Source organism: Oncorhynchus keta, chromosome 1 (genome assembly GCF_023373465.1).
Source record: "Oncorhynchus keta strain PuntledgeMale-10-30-2019 chromosome 1, Oket_V2, whole genome shotgun sequence".
Classification (NCBI taxonomy): domain Eukaryota; kingdom Metazoa; phylum Chordata; class Actinopteri; order Salmoniformes; family Salmonidae; genus Oncorhynchus; species Oncorhynchus keta.
Window position 1 is genome coordinate 40,341,609 of NC_068421.1, and position 21,918 is coordinate 40,363,526.

At 43.9% G+C, this 21,918-nt stretch overlaps 2 protein-coding genes across 6 annotated transcripts in view; both read right to left on the reverse strand.

The window, feature by feature from the left end:
- LOC118385042 (ubiquitin carboxyl-terminal hydrolase 2-like) overlaps nt 1-15,671 on the reverse strand; it is a 30,747-nt gene extending 15,076 nt beyond the window's left edge. For 2 of the 3 annotated variants that reach the window (XM_052524892.1, XM_035771847.2), the window contains exons 1-3: nt 14,397-14,523; nt 13,372-13,489; nt 7,430-8,226 (exon numbers count right to left, since the gene is read on the reverse strand). In XM_052524892.1, coding sequence (XP_052380852.1) covers nt 7,430-8,182 — 753 coding nt within the window. In that variant the 5' untranslated portion in view covers nt 8,183-8,226; nt 13,372-13,489; nt 14,397-14,523. Of the gene's footprint in view, nt 1-7,429; nt 8,227-13,371; nt 13,490-14,396; nt 14,524-15,439 lie in introns of those variants that run through there. The other variant, XM_035771837.2, reaches the window with a different exon arrangement.
- A 1,258-nt stretch (nt 15,672-16,929) lies between these two features.
- The window catches only part of LOC118385062 (tubulin-specific chaperone cofactor E-like protein), a 12,849-nt gene continuing 7,860 nt past the window's right edge, over nt 16,930-21,918 (reverse strand). For all 3 annotated transcript variants that reach the window (XM_035771880.2, XM_035771889.2, XM_035771899.2), the window contains 2 exons: nt 21,130-21,246; nt 16,930-20,899 (listed from right to left, as the gene is read on the reverse strand). In XM_035771880.2, the coding sequence (XP_035627773.1) occupies nt 20,515-20,899; nt 21,130-21,246 (502 nt within the window). In that variant the 3' untranslated portion in view covers nt 16,930-20,514. The remainder of the gene's footprint in view (nt 20,900-21,129; nt 21,247-21,918) is intronic.

A 21,918-nucleotide genomic window follows, 5' to 3' on the forward strand; every position in this document is an offset into this window, starting at 1 on the left:
GCTGCCACAGCTACTTCCTTAGCCGTTGGTCTTTAGAAACGTCTTCCTCCATCATTGTGATGTGCTCCTGATCTAGAAGCAACGTGGCAGTAAATGCAGTAAGTCCTACCGAAAGCATCGCTGGCTGTGACGTGACTCCTGCTCAACTGAGCTAAATTGTACTAGACTAACCTAATGAAACGCCACGAGCGTTGCGTCTATGACGCATGCATGTTTCTGTAATTGTAATTGCATGTGTCGTCCACATCTAAATTCTCTTTATGGTGTCTAGATCTGTAAGTTGTTATGTCGGATATTTGTCTGAAACATTGCCCCCCCTACTACTGCTGCTGTTTTGTTTGGACCAGGTCTCTCTTGAAAAATGTATTTGATCTCAATGAGACTAACCTGGATAAAGGCTCAATCAAATATTTGTTTTTAGAACAAAACATCAAATATAGATTTGATCTCAATGAGACTAACCTGGATAAAGGCTCAATCGAATATTTTAGTTTCATAACAAAACATCAATAGGGCAGAAAGTCACATGTGAGTCAAGAGGGGAGGTATATTGTTGTACTTACTGTTTCATTGAAGTGATGTGTAGGCTAAATGGTAAAGAGAGAGGGCAGTCCCCAGCTCAGTCTTGTGACCTAGCACGTGTACACAACAAACAGCCAAGGAACACATTCCATTATTTACCAGGCTGAGTGTGTGTGTGTGTGTGTGTGTGTGTGTGTGTGTGTGTGTGTGTGTGTGTGTGTGTGTGTGTGTGTGTGTGTGTGTGCGTGGTGTAACAATCCCACCTTCAGGGGAGATGGAAGAAAACACAGAGCCTAAAGGATAGCAAACTACAAAATCCGACAAAGAAATCAATTTTTTGTATTTTGTCTTCAGAGCTAAAGACCTGGTTGAACATCTGCCAACTACATTTCCTATATAAAGGGCATATCAAGGAGACTCATTTGTTCAAGCAAACGCCCAAACTGGTTAGCACAACCAAAAGGAAAGTAAATCCCGTAGTTCAGCATAAAGCTAGGCTAGGATACATTTCAAAGTTTTGAAACTCGGCTAAATGCAACAATCACTCAAGTACAGCACACAACATTAATGAAAAGGACTTTCTGTTTCTGTTGATATTTAGGCTACTCGTCATTCTGCGGGCACTGATTGTAACGGAACAGAGGAATACGTTCTGAACGGTCATCGTTGCACTTAAAATCCCATCACAAAAGGCCTGCTGTTCTCAGTGCCAACTAGAGTACAGATACAGTTTGGCAACGTACTGAACTGTTCGAATCCACTCCCCAATCAAATTCAGCAGGTCACCAGACTGGCGTTACATTTTCATTTTCATCAAAGCGTTATACTACTGTAGCCGACTGAACAAGGTGGCAGATATGCAACAAACATACTGTTGAATCCGCACGAGTCTAGACATAGGATAAAGCAACCAAGAAACAAATGGCAGAGTTGCGGACACATAATGGGATGCCTGGGGGTCCATCAGACAGAAGTTGTATAACGGTTCTGAAAGTGTGTTTTAATACCCGTTGTAATTACCCGACCACTAATTCAGCCCCCCAAACAAAACCCCTCCTAGCCCTCTGAGGTAAAGAGAAAAAGGTTATAAAACACAGTAGGCCTATGTAACTAAAACGTAGCGCTAAGGGTGATAGCCTAGCTTTTAGGCTACTTCTCTAACTGATCAAACCCTTTTGCACGGGGTGGGCCTACTTTTTAAATCCCTTTTTTTTCTTCATTTAACTGATTCCATTGTAAAATCCCAGGTTTGTCCACCCCAGACTACAGCACAGTATGAAGACAGAACAGTAGGCTGTGCATGAAGGCAGCACTACACAGCGCTATTATTACTGTGTCCAGGACTGTGCCAGCCAGCTCGTCCCGGGGTAAAGAGATAGGATGATGGAGTTGATGGACTTTATTGCCAGGGCTACTTCTAGGGCCACTGCCACAAGGTAGTTTAGAGTTAGACGCCACCACACTAGTGAGTTGGCGTGGAACACGAGTTCATTTGGGTTCAGGAAAATAACGGAGCTATTTTTCTCAGTGCCACTTCTAATGTCGATGCCATTGTTCGTTGTAACTAGGAGCTGTGTATTGGGGTCGTATTCATTATGCTCCAAATGGAAGAAAACTAACTGAATTAGGGAGGGAGTACCTTAACTTGACCGATAAGAAAAGCTCATTTTCGTTTCCCGTTGCAGAGCATTTTGCTACAGTGTGCCTTAATGAATACAACCCAGGGCACTGGGTAGTGTGCAACAGCTGGCAGCACTGAGCTTTAGGATTAAACCGTTTGCCTGGCCGTGCCTGGCTGGATGACCTCAAATGGCATGACGTGAGATCAGGATGGCGTCACAAAAGCCTTTAGACTAACTGGGCATTTCCTTCACAATGTTTTCCCATGGTTCGTCGGTCAGTCAGCTTTGTGATAATGAACACAAATCCTATGCAGTAGGCCTATATGGATCGACTCCCAAGGACACGCAGTATAATAGGCACTGAGGCCTATTTTCAATGCAGCTTGCTAGTCACAGGCAGTGACACCCAATCACATGTCATCCTACCCACCTCTGATTCTCTTAATTAGGAACGGTTTCAGTTGACGAGGAACTGTCCCAGTCTAACACATGAAGTGTACCTTTGAATCAGTATCTGTGAAGGATCTCGTTGTTACTCTGAGTCTGGACCCTGATCTCTCTTTTGACTAACGAATGAAAAATATTTCAAGACCAGCTTTTTCCCCATCTCCGTAACGTTGAAAAAATCAGAAACTTTATCCCAAAAATGATGCAGAAAATCTAATCCACGCTTTTGCCACTTCAAGATTAGATTAACGCAATGCTCTACTCTCCGGCTACCTGGATAAGGCGCCAAATAAACTTCAGCTAGTGCAAAACACGGCTGTTAGAATCATACAGTATTATTCCAGTGCTAGCCTCTCTGCCGTCTTCCTGTGAAGGCTAGGGCTGATTTCAAGGTTTGACTGTTAACCTACAAAGCATTGCATGGACTTGCTTGTACCGTATGGTACGGTCAATAAGATTCCTTATTGTTCCTAGAATTTCTAAGCAAACAGCTGGTGGCAGGTCTTTCTCCTTTAGAGCTCCTCTTTTATGGAATGGTCTGCCGATCCATGTGAGAGACGCAGTCTCAGTCTTTACTGAAGACTCATTTTATCTTTTCAGTAGGCCCGATGATTGAGTATAGTCTGGCCCAGGGGAGCGAAGGTGAATGGCAAGGCATTGGAGTGACGAACCACCCTACTCTCCATTGGGATTCTCTACCTCTGACCTTATTATGGGGGCGTGAGTCACTAGCTTGCTCGCGCTCTCCCATGCCATCCCTAGCAGAGTGCATCTCTTCATGCCAGGCCTTTCCCCGCTTTACTCGACTCCCTTGGGTGGGTTGAGTTACTGACGTAACCGTCCTGTCCGGATTTGCGCTCCCTCAGGCTCATGAGGTGGGGGAGATCTTTGTGGGCTATACTCAGCCTTGTCTCAGGGTAGTAAGTAAATTGTCTGTTGATATCCCTTAAAGGGTGACTGCACTTGGTGATTTTGCCTCTTTTTAGACGTGGTTCATTAAGAAATGCTAGTGGCCCTGACTGAATTCAAACGTGAGTTTGTTTCGGGGTGTGGTTTGATGTGTGTGTGTGTGTTCGCAGGTGGGAAGAGTTAACCAAATTATTTGTGATAAGCCAATTAGCTTCAGCCGGCTGGTGTGCAACCGTGGCAACACTGAGCCTTTTTCTAAAATGTTTTATGAGATTGAAAGAACACACTGGGAAGGATCTTAGACCATTCTTCCATACATAATCTTTCCTGATCCTTGATATCCTTCGTCAGCGCTTATGGACTGCCCTCTTCAATTCAAACCACAGGTTTTCAATGCAGTTCAAGTCAGGAAACCGAGACGGCCATTGCAAAATGTCGATTTTGTGGTCTATACATTGTTGTTGTTGTTGTGGAATTTGATGTGTGCTTGGGGTTATTACCTTGCTGGAAGGTCCACTTGTGGCCAAGTTTCAGCCTCCTGGCAGAGGCAACCAGGTTTTTGGCTAAAATGTCCTGGTACTGGGTAAAGTTCATGATGTTATTGACCTTAAGAGAAAAGGGCTTTAAAAAATACATTTTATTGATTGATTGGTATCATTAGCTAGGTTTCCCTTTACTTGGCAACATATTTTCATGTGAATATAAAACATTTTCCCACAAGAGACGTTTCCATCCAACTGTGCGTGATGACGTAGTGCACATGAAAATAACTTTTCCAGTTAAGATCTCATGTACTAAATAAAAAATGCACCGCATTTTCAACTCTACCGATGGTTTTGTCACAAAAACTGTTGCGTTATACTGGTCTTGGCAGCTGCTCTCTAGCCAGCAGTTTGCAGATACAATGTGGGTAGGCTAGCCTACATGACGATGAGATTATCACTGATAAGAGCGAGACCATTTGTATTTGTCAAAAACGGCAGCCAAGCATCAATCATCATGTCACCAGAATAAGACTCGATATTTACTGGAAAGAAGCATCATGCTCATCACCATTCACTTTCACCACCCTGTGAAGATCTACAAAAAAGTTCATCTGTAGCCTAATAAACTACATTCTTTCCCAAATCGTAGTGGGAGGAACACACAACATGCCATCGCGTAACTCCAGGTTTACTTTGACATGGTGCTTATTATATCAATATTTGCGCATAAAGGTGTGTCCACCAAATTGTTTATCGACAATTATGAAACTGTAGCGAAATGTCCTGTTTCCGTCCGCACTGTCGTGACTTTTTCAATGTGTCAGGCAATTCATAAATGGAAACCTCGTTAAAGAAAGCAGCTACGCCAGTTGTCTTCTGGTGCTTGTGTCAAACACAACAGCTTGTTTATCAATGAGAGAGAGGTGAATAATCAGATGTCTTCGAGAGAAAAATCATGTCTTCCTAGAACGATCAATACCACAGTGTACTTGACCTACACAACCTCCTTTCTCCCATCCTGACCTTCCGTCACTCAGCCTGGGAGAGAGCTGCTCTGATGAGAAGCTGCTGGTCTGACTGGTTTCTCCGAGGCATGACCCAACACGTTCCTCAAAACATGACCCCATAAAAACTCATCCGGATCCATACCCGAGAACAAAGGCTTTCCTTGCACCACATGGAGTGGATGAGCTGACAAACCGTTGTGACTCAGCCCACAGGGATGCCTGACAGTCTGGACGAAGATTCAACGCAGATATTTATTTTTGATAACCTTTATTTAACCAGGAAAGACCATTGCGGTTCGAAACATCTTTTTGCAAGAGTAAGATTGAGTTGAGCCCCTATCTCCTAAATCAACCCCCCCATAAAGTGCAATCACAGTTCTCAGACAAAGTTGGCACACATAGTCCTTACTTCACCTGCTCTGGGCACCTGCCTACTCTCCTGTCATGGTACGGGGATTTACTGTATAAACTCCCTGCTCTAAACCGGTCCGGGTGGAACATTATACGAATTAGGAAGGATAATTCAAATGACTTGATGAGAACATTCGAGCCCAGGGCTCAGGAAATTCTCTCGTGACATTAAGAGAAAAATCTCAACCTCTTGGCCCCAATAGGCAATCCAGTTCCACTGTTCCACGTACAGGAGAGTCATTCCCTCATTGACTGGTGACTGTTAATTAGAGAGAACATTCCGTACCACTTGCGAGTGGCTTCGGTAATTCAGAGATGGTGGGAAGCAACGGTTAGCCTCGATGCCTCCTTCACTGAAGAGTTTCATTACAGTGCATCAACAGCCTCTTTGCCTGCCGGATGCTGATCGTGATAGATGTTGCGAAAGCAGCTCCACGCCAACAACAAAACAGCCTTGTCAAAGAGATCGGCTTGCCCGGTTGTGAAACAAATGTCCTCCTACTTCTCCTTCCCACAGTGGTCAGTAATCAGGGCTAATCCCGTAAGTGGGTTCATTCACACTCCGCTCTCTAAGGAGAGGGAGAGGAGGATAGCCAGGCCAGCCACTCCCCAGATGTCATTACTCTCCATGCGTCACAGAGGGAACACAAGGAGTCTAGTCAACGGTACACCTGCCTCTCTGACAGTCAGTATGCAGGTTTCCACTGACCCAGGTTTATTCAACAAAAGCAATGTCGGGGAATAAAAATCCATTCCACAGGGGTGTATTTTTCTTTTGTCTACCTTTCTTTATTTTCGACCAATTTCTCAGAAAAAAAATGATGATTCCTGAATACTTTTGAAGGTACGCAGGGCATGTGATGTAATCATGTAACTAACTATAAGCTCCGGTCCGCATTTCATTTTACATGCCTACTGTTTGCAAAATCGATTCATTCAACAACAAAAAAATGTGTTTCTTTGCAGGGCAATGATTGTCCTGACTGTCAAGGCCTGAATTGCTTCGCCTTGTTTTTCTGGTTGCCTGGCAAGTTTCACCATTCAACTATTTTGGATATACAGGAGTGCCAGTTTCACTGTGAAATGGACCATGGCAATACGTTGGCACATGAGAATTATTAGAATATGGCAAATATTTGTAAATGACTGCATTCTATCCATGCTGGCTTTCGCGGTCTACCTGAGACATGATAGGTGGGATGGCATACTGGCTGTCGCCAATTTATTAATGCTCAATTAGCCTAAAATGGGTCATTTGTGGTTGTTTGTGTGACATCATTACACAAGATAGTTAAATGGACACGCACCCTAGCAGGCAATTGTCGCATCTATTTTCTATGCCCACTTTCTAAATGTCAACAAAAGAAATCAATGGACAAGTTCATCGAAACATATATAGTGACACACAGACAGACGCACAACCTCTTTGTCTAGCCTGGTCCCAGGGCTTTGCCAACCCATATGGTCATTGTCACATCAAACATGCAGGACCCATAGGAGTTGGCAATGCTGGGACCAGGCTATAGCTACGGCCTCACTGAGGAACTTCCTGATTCATCATCATAGGGAGAAAAAAAAATGCATTTCTGAGGACCTTATGGGAGCTATGGCAACAGGCATGTTTACAATCTTACATACAGGGGCATGGAGATTTCTTTCAGCATGTTGTCTCTGTAAGATGAATTTCCTTTTTTATGGAAAATAGACCTAATATAGATAGCTGACATGGCTGCATTTTATACGTCAATACTGTATGAATGAATGAATACTGAAACAATTGTCTAAGACCTACTTTATACTGTGCAGTGAGTGACAGTGTTCCCATCATATGCGCCTATTGTTGCCCTAGGCCAGTGAGTGACTGTGTTCCTCAACACAGGACCTTAGTACTGTACAGTAACAGTGCAGAGCAGCTGTACTGACCATGAGCCCCCCCACATGGTGGCAGTCTGTCATGTCAGTGGCCTGAGATCTAAATCGGAGAACACAGCAAAAAGTTAAGCAAACAGAAGAACACTGGTCTTACCGGGGAGTCCCTGGTGGGGGAGCTGGGTCGTCCGTTGCTGCTGTCGCTCCTCTCGTAGGAGGAGGTGAAGCGGCTACCACCACCGCTCTTCAGGCTGCTGCTGCTCAAGGCCTCCTGCGTGGCGCTGTGGGACAGGCCATAGCTGGAGCTCTGCAGGCTGCTGTTGTAGGAGTCGGCCACATCGCTGGCCCTGCTCCGGTAACCCCTCAGGGCGCTCGAGGAGGAGGAGGAGGAAGGGGACGTGGGCTCGTTGAGGCCCAGGGACGACAGGTCCCGCGTCAGGTCACTCTGGCTCGACGACCTCCGGCGGCTGAGGGAGATGCTGGATGCGCCAGGCGACGAGGAGAGGTAGCTGGAGCGGCTGGGCGTGGTGGACGAGGAGTAGCTGCTGTAGCCAGTGTAACCGGAGCCGCCGCTCAGGCCCGACGAGCCATAGGTCTTCACCGGGGTGCGGCTCAGGCTCTCGCTGCGCCGGCTGCTGCTACTCAGGAGGTCAGTGCGGGGGATGGGCCGGCCCCGGTCGAGCTCCAAGGAGGTGCTGTAGTTGCGAGCGCGGCTGGCGGCGCTGCTCAGGTAGCTGGAGGAGGAGTAGCCCGAGGAGGAGGCAGCATTGCTCCTGTAGGAGGGCAGCCTGTCCCGGTCGGAGGTGTAGGAGCTGAGGGAGGATGGCGTCAGGGAGGAGCCATAGGAGCTATAGGTACTGGTATAGGAGGAGCCGGTGTAGCGCTTGGCGGTGGTGGAGACGCGAGACATGCTGGATTCTCAGCCACGGGTGATGCGGTGGAAGACCGCATCGACTGCAAGACAAGAGAGAGAGCAGAAATCAGTGAGTTTCTATCTTCAGACTGTGAGCCGGAACAACTTGATTTCCAAAAATGAAAACTTATTTAGCAACATTTGAATCTTTATAAGCACTAAATGAAATTGTATATTTTATATCAGATCGGCTTTTATGGGTTAGTCTCATCTGATCACGAAACAGGTAGGATGCCATAGGTCACTAGGTCAAAGTCCAACTCTTTACATATAGGTGCACTATTTATCAACAGGCTGAATATAGAATGGCTCATTGCTCGAGACTGAGTTTTTACTCATGTACAGGATGCAGATATTCGACAAGCAACGGCATGTGACCCTCCTTGGAACACATTACACAATATCAGCTGTGTCATCAGTATTCAAACTGAAGTAGCACACTGAAACACTGCTCACGCAACCAACTGGAAAGTCATGCTTGGTAATGTGATGTACTGTCGTAGCGATGGGTTGCAGAGCACAACGTTGTGGCCGGCTGAATGCACCCCTGGGCATCCTGTAACGGGAGAGTCCCCGTCAACGAAGCACCGAATGTTTCTGGTGGCACAGTCTGTTCCCGAGGAGAGACAGGGCTCTTGTTCACAAGGCAGTGCAGCATCTGAATAAATAAAAGTATCTGGTGTTGTCGATCCGTGTTGGGTTCAGTGGGGGAAGCTCCTGTTTCTTTAATCTCTCTCTCTCTCTCTCTCTCTCTCTCTCTCTCTCTCTCTCTCTCTCTCTCTCTCTCTCTCTCTCTCTCTCTCTCTCTCTGTCTCTCTCTCTCTCTCTCCTCCTCTCTCTCATTCCAGGCCACAGGGGCATCAATAATTCAGCATATGGATCTGGAGTAGGCAGAGCACTGAAGTCAGGCAAAGACATACAGCTCTGTGCAGCTAGCTAGACCCAGCCGGGCTGCTCAGGCTCTGGAGCACTACTGCTAGGTTAGCTTAGCAAGGCCATGCCCAACCTAGCCTTGCTTAGACTCTCACCAAAACCCCACAGTGGATATGTGGGTATAACTGGCCTACCATTTCGCCATGTATCCTGCACAAAGATGGCTGGACTGTAAAAGGAACACCGCTGTAAACATGGGCCAGTACCTCAAGTCTGCCTCACTATTGTTTTGTTCATCTCTTTTCTCCCCCCGTCTCTAAATAAAACAGCAGTACTATGACAAATCCTAGGTCCCGGACTAGGTTGACATACTGAACCTTGTTTGTGGTTCTCTGTTCTCCCTGGGATTCAGGTTCGAAAGTCAACCTCTCTTCGTGTGTTGTTGAAATAGGCAACCCTGATCTAACAGATGTCCACGTGAGCAGACCTGGCATATAGCGACAGGCCGCCTACAGGAGGGTCAGAATCCACTTTGGCCACGTAGAAATGTCTTCAAATACAAAGAGAACGGGGGGTAACAAACACAGAGCACTACCTCCACCACACGACCAAATAACAGTGACAGTGCCAATTTGCACTGCAAGGCAAATCTGGACATGTCTATTTGAATAATAACCAGAGAGAGTGATTGTACTTGTGACCCCTGGCAACTACTTCCACACATTCCTAATTGCCCTCCCTATTAACATACACAACATCATTTAGGCTACTTCAGGTGTCTCGTCCAATAAATGAGGGCCCTGACTTGAGGCAAGTTCAGGCGTGCCTGGCGGCCACTTGAAGAGAGTCGCAAACAACATCCATCCATGGGGAGTACAGCCTAAATGGACATGGGATTTGTAAGATGACGGCAGCACAGCACTATTACGTTATTCACTTCTGAAACCAGAAAACACACAAATCTGCTGGTTGCCCTGCATCTCAGCATCCCCAAAGGCTCTACTAAACGGTGGTTTCCATGACTACACGGCAACAAGCATCATTTGACCGCCACACAATCTGTGTCAAAGCAGGTGTTGCACTGATCCCATTGACTTCCTGATTCCCTTGCCCTGCAGAAATATAAGGTCCATCTAGCTATAGCCTAGGGCACAGTAGATGAGCATACAGAATAGGCAGATCGCCTTTTCAATCTATAGGCCTAATCCAAGTTTATTCCCCAAAGACGATATATTCCTGTTACCATCTTTACCTGGAAAATCCAGTAATTCCCAAGCAGGTGTAGGCTATATAATTGAATAGGGCCTACACCCTGAAACCTCACACTGAGCCACTCTTTCACACATTCGGTCCATCCCTACTTCTTCCACTGATGACAGTGTAACTGTGTTATTCTGATCTCTCAGCCTAACAGGGGTTATAGAATGTGTGACGACGCAGGAACGCTCTGTTACACCCAGCGTGACATTGCATGTTAGAATGTCAGATCAGTGTGGACTCTCTGTGGAGTGCTGGGAGGGGAGGCAGGTGAAAAGTGTTGTGCTAACGCAAATTGTGGGTTCTGTGGACAGGGCGGTACCTAGCACTGCCTACCGCAGGTCTGTTGAGGGTTTCAAAACGCTCATGCTCTCATAGCGAAGTAGATCGACTGACACTTTCAAAACAGTCACAAGGCCTGCGCCTCAACTGAAACAAGTGAAAAAGTCCAGTAGCTGAGTCTGACAGAGAGGGATCAAGACAGGCCACCATGACAGGACAGTGTGGCACAGTAACTCTGTGACTCTAAACTAGCTAGCTAGCAATATAATGCTCCTCACCTACTAGCCTATATTATTATCTACCTTAGCTATGGCACGTCACCGATTTAGATACTGAAAGTCTACCGTGTGTTTTTTTTTACCTCCTAAAATGCACAATCCCTGTGAATCTGTGCCATAACAACATATAATCATATATAAACTCATCACATAAACGTCCTCCCACTGTCAACTGTGTTTATTTTCGGCAAACTTAACATGTGTAAATATTTGTAAGAACATAACAAGATTCAACAACTGAGACATAAACTGAACAAGTTCCACAGACATGTGACTAACAGAAATGATATAATGTGTCCCTGAACAAAGGGGGGGGTGGGGGTGGGGGGGTAAAATCTAAAGTAACAGTCAGTATCTGGTGTGACCACCAGCTGCATTAAGTACTGCAGTGCATCTCCTCCTCATGGACTGCACCAGATTTGCCAGTTCTTGCTGTGAGATGTTAGCCTACTCTTCCACCCACCTGCAAGTTCCCGGACATTTCTGGGGGGAATGGCCCTAGCCCTCACCCTCCGATCCAACAGGTCCCATAATTGCTCAATGGGATTGAGATCCGGGCTCTTCGTTGGCCATGGCAGAACACTGACATCCCTGTCTTGCAGGAAATCACGCACAGAACGAGCAGTACGGCCCCATTTCTTCAGGGACACATTGTATCATTTCTGTTCGTCACATGTCTGTGGAACTTGTTCAGTTTATGTCTCAGTTGTTGAATCTTGTATGGTTAATACAAATATTTACACATGTTAAATTTGCTGAAAATAAACGCAGTTGACAGTGAGAGGACGTTTCTTTTTTTGCTGAGTTCATATAAGGTCACCAAATTCTCATAGGAATACTGTTAGAAATCAGTGCACGTAATGTACCTTGTTGGTTGGATCTTAGGGGGAGCTATATTTACCCTGAAATGTGAGCAGATAAAGAGACTCGTGTCTGTGAGGGCTGCACTGACGCCAAAGCCCTAACTCGGCCCAACGGCAATCGCACCAAACTGTCCATGCCAGCCGAGTCTACATCAGAACGCAATGCACAAAAAAAACTATGTTGATTCAACGTACAATTGCAAGGCAAACCAGCTGCAATAGGATTGTGAGTTTGCTTAACATTTGGGCATATAGCTTGAACCAACATACATTCTGAATTTGAATTGTATGTACATTTTAGGTCAAATTACTGACAGATTCAATTCGTTTATATAAATGTATGATATTTATGTTTGTGTTGCATAATATTATTCAACCAATCAATGTACATGCAAAAATACAGGCATTGAAATAAACAATTCTGAAAAGCAACCTGCAATAGAGCATGATGGGAAATATGATAATGATGGTTATGGCTTTGAGTGATTTTAAGAAAACATAAATTTGTAATTTTACTCAACAAGCTTGTTCAAATTCAGCTCATTTCAAGCTGAGTTTGTTGATTCGAAGTACAATTGTAAGGCAACCAGATGCACTAGCATTGTGAGTTTGCTAAACATTTGGGCATATAGCCAAGCTGAACCAACATACCTTCCAAAGATGAATTTGTCATTTGACTCAACACGTTTTTATACATTGACCTCACTGTGAGCAAACGTTCACACATTAGCTCCATTTCCTGTCCTTCGGAAGTCTACCCAACTCACAGAATAATGCTGATTGAGCAAATTGGTTAAGTTGGCTTTTTTACAGTGTACCATCCGCTTGTAAAGATTCTACTCTGATATCAGCTGAGAGATAGGCCTATTTAGTTATATCAACCCTTTTCTTCTGTTTGTACCTCAGATGAGAGCATTAGCTAAAAGTGACCCACCAAAAGGGCAATATGTGTGTGCGATTGATGCTCCAATCTCTGCTGTAAGTGAATTCATTCCTTATTCATTTATTCATTGGCCTAAAGATTAGCTCAATTAGACATCATTACTATTTTAAACACCATCAATCTGTGTTCTGTGCCACTGTGTAAAATGTTGTTCTGTACTGAATACTTATAGGAAAAGAGTCAACTAAAACGTTGTGTCTCCTTTAAAGCGGTAATCAGCAGTAGAAGCAATAACATAGTGTCTTCGCCACCACTGTTTTGACAAAAAGCTGAGAAGTGGGGTTGGTTCATAGACAAAGCTATGAATGCAAGGTGCGACCACCAATAATATCAAAATGATAGTTTTAACCATGTTTTGGGGCTATATACTGTTTGTTTACATTTAATTTGTTGTTTGGCTTCCGGGTTAAGCGAGCAGTGTGGCTTGGCAGGCTTGTGTTTTGGAGGTTGAGAGCCATGTGTCCTTCTCCTCTCCTGAGTCCGTAAGGGAGTTGCAGCGATGGGACAAAGTTGCAGCGAATAACAATCATTGTTATAAGTTTTTAAAAAATGGATGTAGCAACTGCCTCACTGCATCCTTTGAACATGTTTTCAGTACCAATCAGTCCTTAAGAAAGTATTGCCTTTCCTCGCATTTGTGAGATGCATGCTGATTGCTGACAGCGCGTGTATTTGTTCATTTATGATTACCTGCTGTGTATAGAGCGGTGTCTCTCAGTCCCCGCAGGCAGCGATAGAGTGGAGCCCGCTCATCCTAATGTACCTCACAGACACATTCACAGTCACAGGGACTTCTCACTGATCAGACCTGTGGGGAGACAGAGACACAATCCAATGAGAGACACACATCACATAGCCATGCGGACATTACCTGGGCGAAAATGACTAAGGTAATGGATTTGCAGTCTAGCTAATGTGGACTTGGTTGGATACCACTGCATTGAGGCTAGCAGATCGATATTGAGCCATTAGAACATGAATTTGATAACATTACTGATTTGATCATGTCCAATTATCCTCGTCAATATACACAGAATTCAATTAATTGCATTAAAACAACACTGTTCTATGACTGCTTTAGGGGAGGAGCAAAACATCCCATAACAAAACAATCTACCGTAAGCCTAAAGTAGCCTAGGCTACATCTCATGCCTCCTCATCAACTGCATCACTTGACAGGCACAGAAATAGGTCCAAGTGATCTTTCACCACAGGCCTCCAGTCAACAAGTTCTCAGTATTTTAGGTTCAGCTATAATACAAAAAAATGCATAATGACTGTAGACTATTCTTCAGTGCTTGTTGTCAAATCCACAAAAATGATCTTCCTTGAAAATATGGTTTCAGGAAAAAAGATTTTGCCTTCCTATTTAAAGTCCTGTTTCAGACATTCTGTACTTGTTGAGTAGTTTAATAATCCAGAACTTGCATCCCATTATGGTCCAAACACACCATACCAACAGACCTGTGTCCCCACAACACTGGCACAGCCAGAGTTCAAGGAATAGGTCTTAGTAACAGCCAACAGAATATTGCCAATGAATAAATAGGTCTCAAGATGATTTTCGGAGAAACAATATCCCTTGTCTCTTCAACAAAACAAAAGATGGATAAGCAAAATGAACAAACAGTAGGCCTAGGTTACCAACAGCCAAAATAACAGAAAGGTATCCTCATAAAAAGGGAAACAAAGTGCAAACTGGTGAAGAGGCTCACCGGTGGCGTATCAAGCGGACAGGCAGGGTAGGGTGCTGCATAGGAGGCTGTGGCTCCAGAGTGAGAGGAGCCAGGGAGGGATTGTATGAGCACAGCGATCCAGAATGCCAGAGATCAAGTTACAGAGACGGTAAATATAGCAGTTGCCTATGACCTCCACAGGTCACTCAACACTCATTGGCATTCCAATTTGCTCTTAAAGGATTAGCATTAAGGTTTTTTATAGGCCACGAATAGGCCATGCTGTGTAGGCCAGCAGCAACCACTGGGATGTGCTCTCTCTGTTATCTAAAGGGGTTTTCATTGTAAACCTTCAAGGAATGGAAGTCAGTGAAATGTCCAGTTTCATCCAAAAGTGGAAAAATACTAATTTACACATTGATTATCAACAACTAACCATGGCCAGTTTATATTAAAAATATACAAATATAAATTATATTTATATTATAACGGGTGTATGACACCATTAGGATACAAACAGGAAGCTATTGTCATAACTTGTGTTAGGACTGTTTTAAGAATGGGGGTAGTTCTTCCGCAATATTACACTGTCCGGTTTGAAATGCATATCACATAATGGATAGTTGAGTGATGAAAACTGAAACCCTGGGCTGATGAGCTACTTTGAGTGCAGGGAAGGGCGTGGGTGTACTGTACGGGGGCACCGTTTATGGACTAACCGCCAATACACCAGGGGCTAGCAGCTCCCCGAGTTTCTATACCGCAGCAGTTGGCTAGAACCACATATCACACTACCAGTCCCAGGGCAAGCAAGTTGGCTAGCTAGGCTAGCTAACGTGTTAGCAGAGTGTGCGCGCGAACGAGTCAGAGCGCGGGCGTGTATTTTTTTATTACAAGGGACGGGTTTCTTTTTAGCTAAGCATCTGATTGTGACTCAAGACCACCGGTTTTTAACTTAGCTGCATTCATACTACGAGATTGAAGCATACACATTTTAGATAAACTATCAGAGTGGCAAGAAATCAACTGTTCCAAGGTTTGCCTGCAGCCACTGGCCAGTGGCCACTGCATTCTTCACTCACCCCCAGTCTGAGATCATCCCGTCTGTTGTCAGTCCGACTGGCAGAGCGTCCCCAAAGTGGCTTCTAGCTGGCCTATCGGCGTCGTTAGACCGCAGTTTTGAATATCGGTATGCTGAACCGATAACATTTGACATAAAATAGCTATCACTGCCTTTGCATTTCAATAGTTTTTAGCTGACCAAGTAGCAGACCTTTCTCTTTAACTGTGACGTTAGTTCAGCAAATAGCTGTCGTGGATTGGTTTATTCCTGTCCACGGACGTAAAAGCAGAGGACCGCCTCCTTCACGATCACCTTGGCGACGGATGTAAACAGCACACAGAGAAAAAGACCCCCACGCTAATTCAGGTCCACACACTCACGTTCACATCTGATCTGACATAGCCCACACAGCTGCTTGCAAAACAATTTTCTCTTTATCATAAATCCCATTGCGTCCGTGGGGTTCTAGACCCCACTCTGACTCTCTTAGCTTGCCTTTCCTTGATTGCTGTTCGTGGCCAAGACCACACACGGCTCGGAAAAAATAATCAAGATAAAACTCGACAATCCAGAAGAGGGCAGCGTTGTGTCATAATGAGAGCCTGTTACGTCACAACAAAGATTTTCGAGTCTCTCTGGTCACATAACCACAGACATGTTCATAGATGTCATGGTTACCGATAAGCATAGTGGTTATGACATTTCAAAATGTTAGATTTGGAATTCAGTAATACCACATAATATACACACACAACACCATTAAATATTGAAAAAATGTTTAATGCAAATGTTCAATGACAAACATTGAGCTTGGGCACCGCATCTCAATATGCTAGAGGCATCACTACAGACACTATGGTTCAAATCCAGGCTGTATCACAACCGGCTGTGACTGGGAATCCCATAGGGCGTCATTGCAAATAAGAATTTGTTCTTAACTGACTTACCTAGGTAACATAAAAATAAAAATCAATTAAAATGTGCATGTGTGTCCCTTGGTTATAAAGCATTTAGTTTGTTTCACAGCTACCAAAGCTGATAATAATAATGTAGTTATTTGCAGTCTAGTTATTCACACTGCAGTGACCAATTGTCTTTTTTTTGGAATTTAGGAGGGGGACACAGATAATTCACACAATACAAATCATTAATATAAAATTGTGTCATTGAATGTTTTTTCACCTCTTATCAAAAGAAAGGTTTAGAAGCCAACATAATCTTTAACATTATCATAGCAGCACCTCTATAAGTCCCATGCCCTAAAGAAAATGTGCCACATTAATTTGGATTTACATCGTTGTAATGGATTTGAGCTGAAATGGGGCCATTTTCTTTGTAACTTCCATCAAGGCAATGGAAGCTAAGACAACTGGGACTGGCAACAATACCACAGACAACTTCATAATAAGCCAGCTGTACAACAAAAAAAAAAGGAGGCTGATAGCAATGACTGCATCGGTCTTCAACATCTCAGTCAAAGTAACAGTAGAATAATTGAATACTACACTGTAGAAAGAACACCGCTGTTTATTCTCGTATGCATCTTTCTCTACACAGGTGACTAATATGGAGTTCAGAGGAATTACATCAATCTGCTCATCTGCCATTTAAATTGCATTCAATCATACAAACTCATACAGCCATCACTGAATGATACATGTTCCATACTTATATTTATGCCACACATATATACCTTTTCTAAACATTTGCATGTACTGTCGTAAACACATTTGGACAGCATTGTTACATTCAGGAGGCAGACAATCAGAAAACAGTCTCTATACTGGTTGAACTCATCGAACACACATATATCAGGTGTTTAGAATCATGCTAATTTCGATGTAGCTAGCTGCCCGGTTTACCTAGCCTGTAATGTGGCTGAAATTCTCAGATTCTTTTGCCACATTTAAACCATTCCCTTCAATACAACAGTAAGTGGTACATTACTTTACTATCCCTTTCTTCTTCCCACATTTTTACACAATGATGAGAATACACAAGGTTAGGTTGAATAAGCAGAAGGATTCATACCTACAACAGAACAGCAGGAGATATATGTACTGTACCTGATTATTGTGGAGCTGCATAATGGCTTTATAAGTAATTTGCGGTTCAGGATAGGCACTAACCCACAACAGCGATAAATATTTGTACTACTCCGGAACAAATAACACATAAATGAAGTATAAAGCATTGGCTATTAAACCCAGACTAAAGTAAGGTGGAATAGACCTGGAATAGATGCTGAACAAATCCTTTACCCGAAAACATACTGATCATGAAAATAACTAGTGCATCAATTCAGTGTGTGCTGACACTAGTAGGGAAAGCATCACACACAAATAAATAAATAAATATTATACATTAAAATGACAAATTTCTGCATTTCAAACATGTCAAACCCTAGCAGATGTAAGTTGATAACTTGATTCAGAATCCTTAAATGTGCTATGTTGATGATGATGAAACGGAAATAAAAGGCATCACTGCAGTATCAACTGAATGAACGGGCTCAGATGACTGTCGCATACCATTAGCCTATAGCGGATTCAATTTTCCTTTAATTACTGTACTGTGCAACTCTCAATTCGGTCACACATTGTTAGTAGTAGTGTCCACTGCCTACACTAAAACATTATTTCAGAAATCACGGGAAGCCATTACATCTAGGCATATGACATTATCTAAATGTACATTGAGCCATGGCTCCAGAATCAGATGAATGTTTTATTCCTTTATATTTGATTACATCTTTATCCCTTTAGACAGTACCACTCTCAATATTCACATTAATGCATTAGTGTGCCTGCCAGTGGGCGGGGTTATATCCTGCCTGGTTGGCTCTGTCCGGGGGTATAGTCGGACAGGGCCACAGTGTCTCCCGACCCCTCCTGTCTCAGCCTCCAGTAATTATGCTGCAATAGTTTATGTGTCTGGGGGCTAGGGTCAGTCTGTTATATCTGGAGTATTTCTCCTGTCTTATCTGGTGTCCTGTGTGAATTGAAGTCTGCTCTCTCTAATTCTCTCTCGGAGGACCTGAGCCCTAAGACCATGCCTCAGGACTACCTGGCCTGAAGACCCCTTGCTGTCTCCAGCCCCTTGCTGTCTCCAGTCCACCTGGTTGTGCTGCTGCTTCAACTGTTCAACCAGTTTCAACTGTTCTGCCTGCGGCTATAGAACCCTGACCTGTTCACCGGACGTGCTACCTTGTCCCGGACGTGCTGTTTTTCGACCCTCTCTCTCTACCGCACCTGCTGTGTCTAACTCTGAATGATCGGCTATGAAAAGCCAACTCACATGTACTCCTGAGGTGCTGACCTGTTGCACCCTCGACAACCACTGTGATTATTATTATTTGACCTTGCTGGTCATCGATGAACAAGGACTGGCCACCCCTCAGACCCTGGTTCCTCTCTAGGTTTCTTCCTAGGTTCCTGCCTTTCTAGGGAGTTTTTCCTAGCCACCGTGCTTCTACACCTGCATTGCTTGCTGTTTGGGGTCTTAGGCTGGGTTTCTGTATAGCACTTTGTGACATCGGCTGATGTAAAAAGGGCTTTATAAATACATTTGATTGATTGATTGCCAGTGCATACTGACTACATTAAAACATGGGTTCACTAACCAAGAGAAGCTGTCTAGAGTAAACCAAGTAGCCATCTAAGCGACATAGAAATATTATGCCTACCAAAAATAACGGACCCTTACCGCTCATTACAATGTTTTAATGACTAAATAAATACAACAAGCGGTATGAAATATGCTGCTATTGTCTAGTTTCCAATCTTTAGAGAGATCGAGCTCTACTAAGCACATCTTCCAATACTTTACGGTCTTCCAAATCAGACAATGACATAATACAACAAATGATGTCAATTAAGATTCAACAGGGAAACAAACAGCCTGTAAATTGGGATTTAAAGTGGCGGTGTCTCTTAGCTGTGAAGTACCAAGCAATGCCTTAGTTCTACTGTCCCAGACAACCGCTACTGACATAGTGACCTTTGCCCTCGCAATGACAGAAAATAACACCAAGCATGAGCCTCTTCACACAAAAGGAAAATGCATCAACAATGCAATGAACAGTACACAGAGTTCATACAAATCTTTGGTGAACACACAAAGCCTCTGTCTGCAATAGACCTGAGATACTTTGGCTCTGGCACAGAAGCAAATGTGTCAATAGGTGTTCAAACGTAATTTAGGCTTAACATGTACGGACGGTCCCAGACAGTGGAAGGATCCACACAAACTACATAAAAACACACTTAGGAAAGAACAGTCTCATGCAGCACTCTATGGTACATCAATGATTTCAGTTAGAGGCATCAATCTCCTATAAACACTATGATACAACTGGCCAAAGGAAAGACCATTTGAAAGCTCAACACGATTTGAGTTTGAATATCAAGTATCCTCCAAAAATACTAATCTTACTGAATTCAACGTAGGAGAACTAAACCTAACTTAGAATAACCCATCAAAAGCTATGGCTCGGTCTTGTGAGGAAGTGGAATGACACAACGCAATGAATACTTCCGTTAGCTACAGTACAATCAACCTAGTACACACAAAACAGAGTCTGTGGCACAGCAGTATACCATATCCTTTCATCAACATCCTCTGCACACCACAGGGTATGCAAATGGAAGATTGTCTTAAAGATAAAAGATACTGTGGTTGTACTCCGCAATATCTCCTGTGCTCCTTCCCCAAAAGATAGACTTTTTAGGAGTCACGGGCAGAGGCGTTACACCAAGACAAAGAGGGGACTCAGTCACACATAATACGCACACACCTTTCGAGGGCAGCATACAAGACACATTTGTTCTGATTAATTGGTGTGTGTGTGCATGTTGTGGTGCTGTGAGGTGAAACGCAAGCCAGTCAGAATCAGAGTCAGAGTCGCTGTTATTCCTGATAGTGTGTCCCACACTGAATGTAAAACATAAGATGGGCGTAAGGAGGGGTTCAGGGAGTTCTTCAGACAAGATTAGGATGGGGAAGGGTATTAGCATAGAAATATAATTACTAGAACTGCATTAACCATTCAAGTCAATGTGCCATGATAGGTGGACCGTTCTAGTTATTCTACTTCTATGGCGGGGGAGTTAAGGTTTTGGAGTTAAGGTTTGATAGTGGTTTGGCAGCAGTGGTAGTCCCCCGGCCAGCCTTAGGCACCACCAGGAGTTCGTCCCCGTCCTGGATACTGTAGGAGTGGAGGGCTCTGGTGTGGTACTTCATCTCCTCCGGCCCAAAGACACACTCCTTGTCGATGTAGTAAAGACGCATCTGATTGGCCGACAGCTGTACCACTGTCCTCAGCTGTTTCTTCAGCTCGGCCACAGTCTGGTCCAGGCGGATACTCACCTCCTCCACTTTGTCCTCGCAGTGCACCTCCACCTTGGCGTGGCAGCGGGGTCGAAGGTCGATCTCAGCCAAGGGTTCCAGCTTCCCGTATTTGGTCACCAGGCAGTGATACCTAGGACGGCAGGTAAAAACGGGTTTAGCAACACACAAACACACTACATTTACATCACGGTGAGCTTATTGTAATTCTTTTTAATGAATGAGAAGATTCGATTTTTAATGTACACATTTTAATAGGCACCTGATACTACAATTAAGCCAGTTAAGTATGTGCCAGATCCTTTTGAATGGATATATGCAGTCTCACTGGATCAGTGAAAGGAGAAGCACAGTGTTGTACACCTGTAAGGTAGCTCCTCCTCTGGGTAGTCGACATGGTAACGAATGAAGAACCTCTCCGAGTCCTCTCTCTCCCCGTCCGTCACCACACTGCCATTGAGCGATGATACAGAGGGCAGGCTGCGAGGATGAAGGTTGAGCTTTTCACTATCTAGATATATGGCACTGTTGAAGTATTGTGTGTGTGTCTGTGTTAATGCAATGTCACAGTGAGTATGTTTACAGGCACAGTAATAATTTGATATTAAACTGATTATGGCAGTAGGAAGATTATGCAATAGTCATGTAAACACCTCACTCTGCTTATCATAATCGGCGTACGGTCAAAATTTAAGTCAGCACACGCCGATTAAAACACCTGGTTTTCTGAATAATCTTTCAAATGATTAGGACATGTCAACACCTTAATCTGTGTTCCAGCGGTGTATTTAATCTGTCCATGTGCCGACACCAGCCGAGCGAGTCTCCCTCTTTAGCGCGAGTGAAGTGCGTTCGGAACAACTGAATGTATCCGTCTTAGAAGTAGTTTTCACAGACAAACTTTCTAATGTCCGAACTCTGAAAGAAAACTGCTTAACCAAAAATAACAAGGTGGCTGTGGTAGAATGTTTATTTTAATTGGCAAAAAAAAAAAATTGCCATCAGGTAACCTGTGTCCTTGTAAACAGGGTTGTTAGGGAAATTGTTCTTCTTGCAAAGCATGTAAACGTTTTAGTCAAACTACTACATTAAATCGCATTATTGTGTGCATGCAACCGCACTCAGTGAAAAATGAGATCTTTCAACTAATTT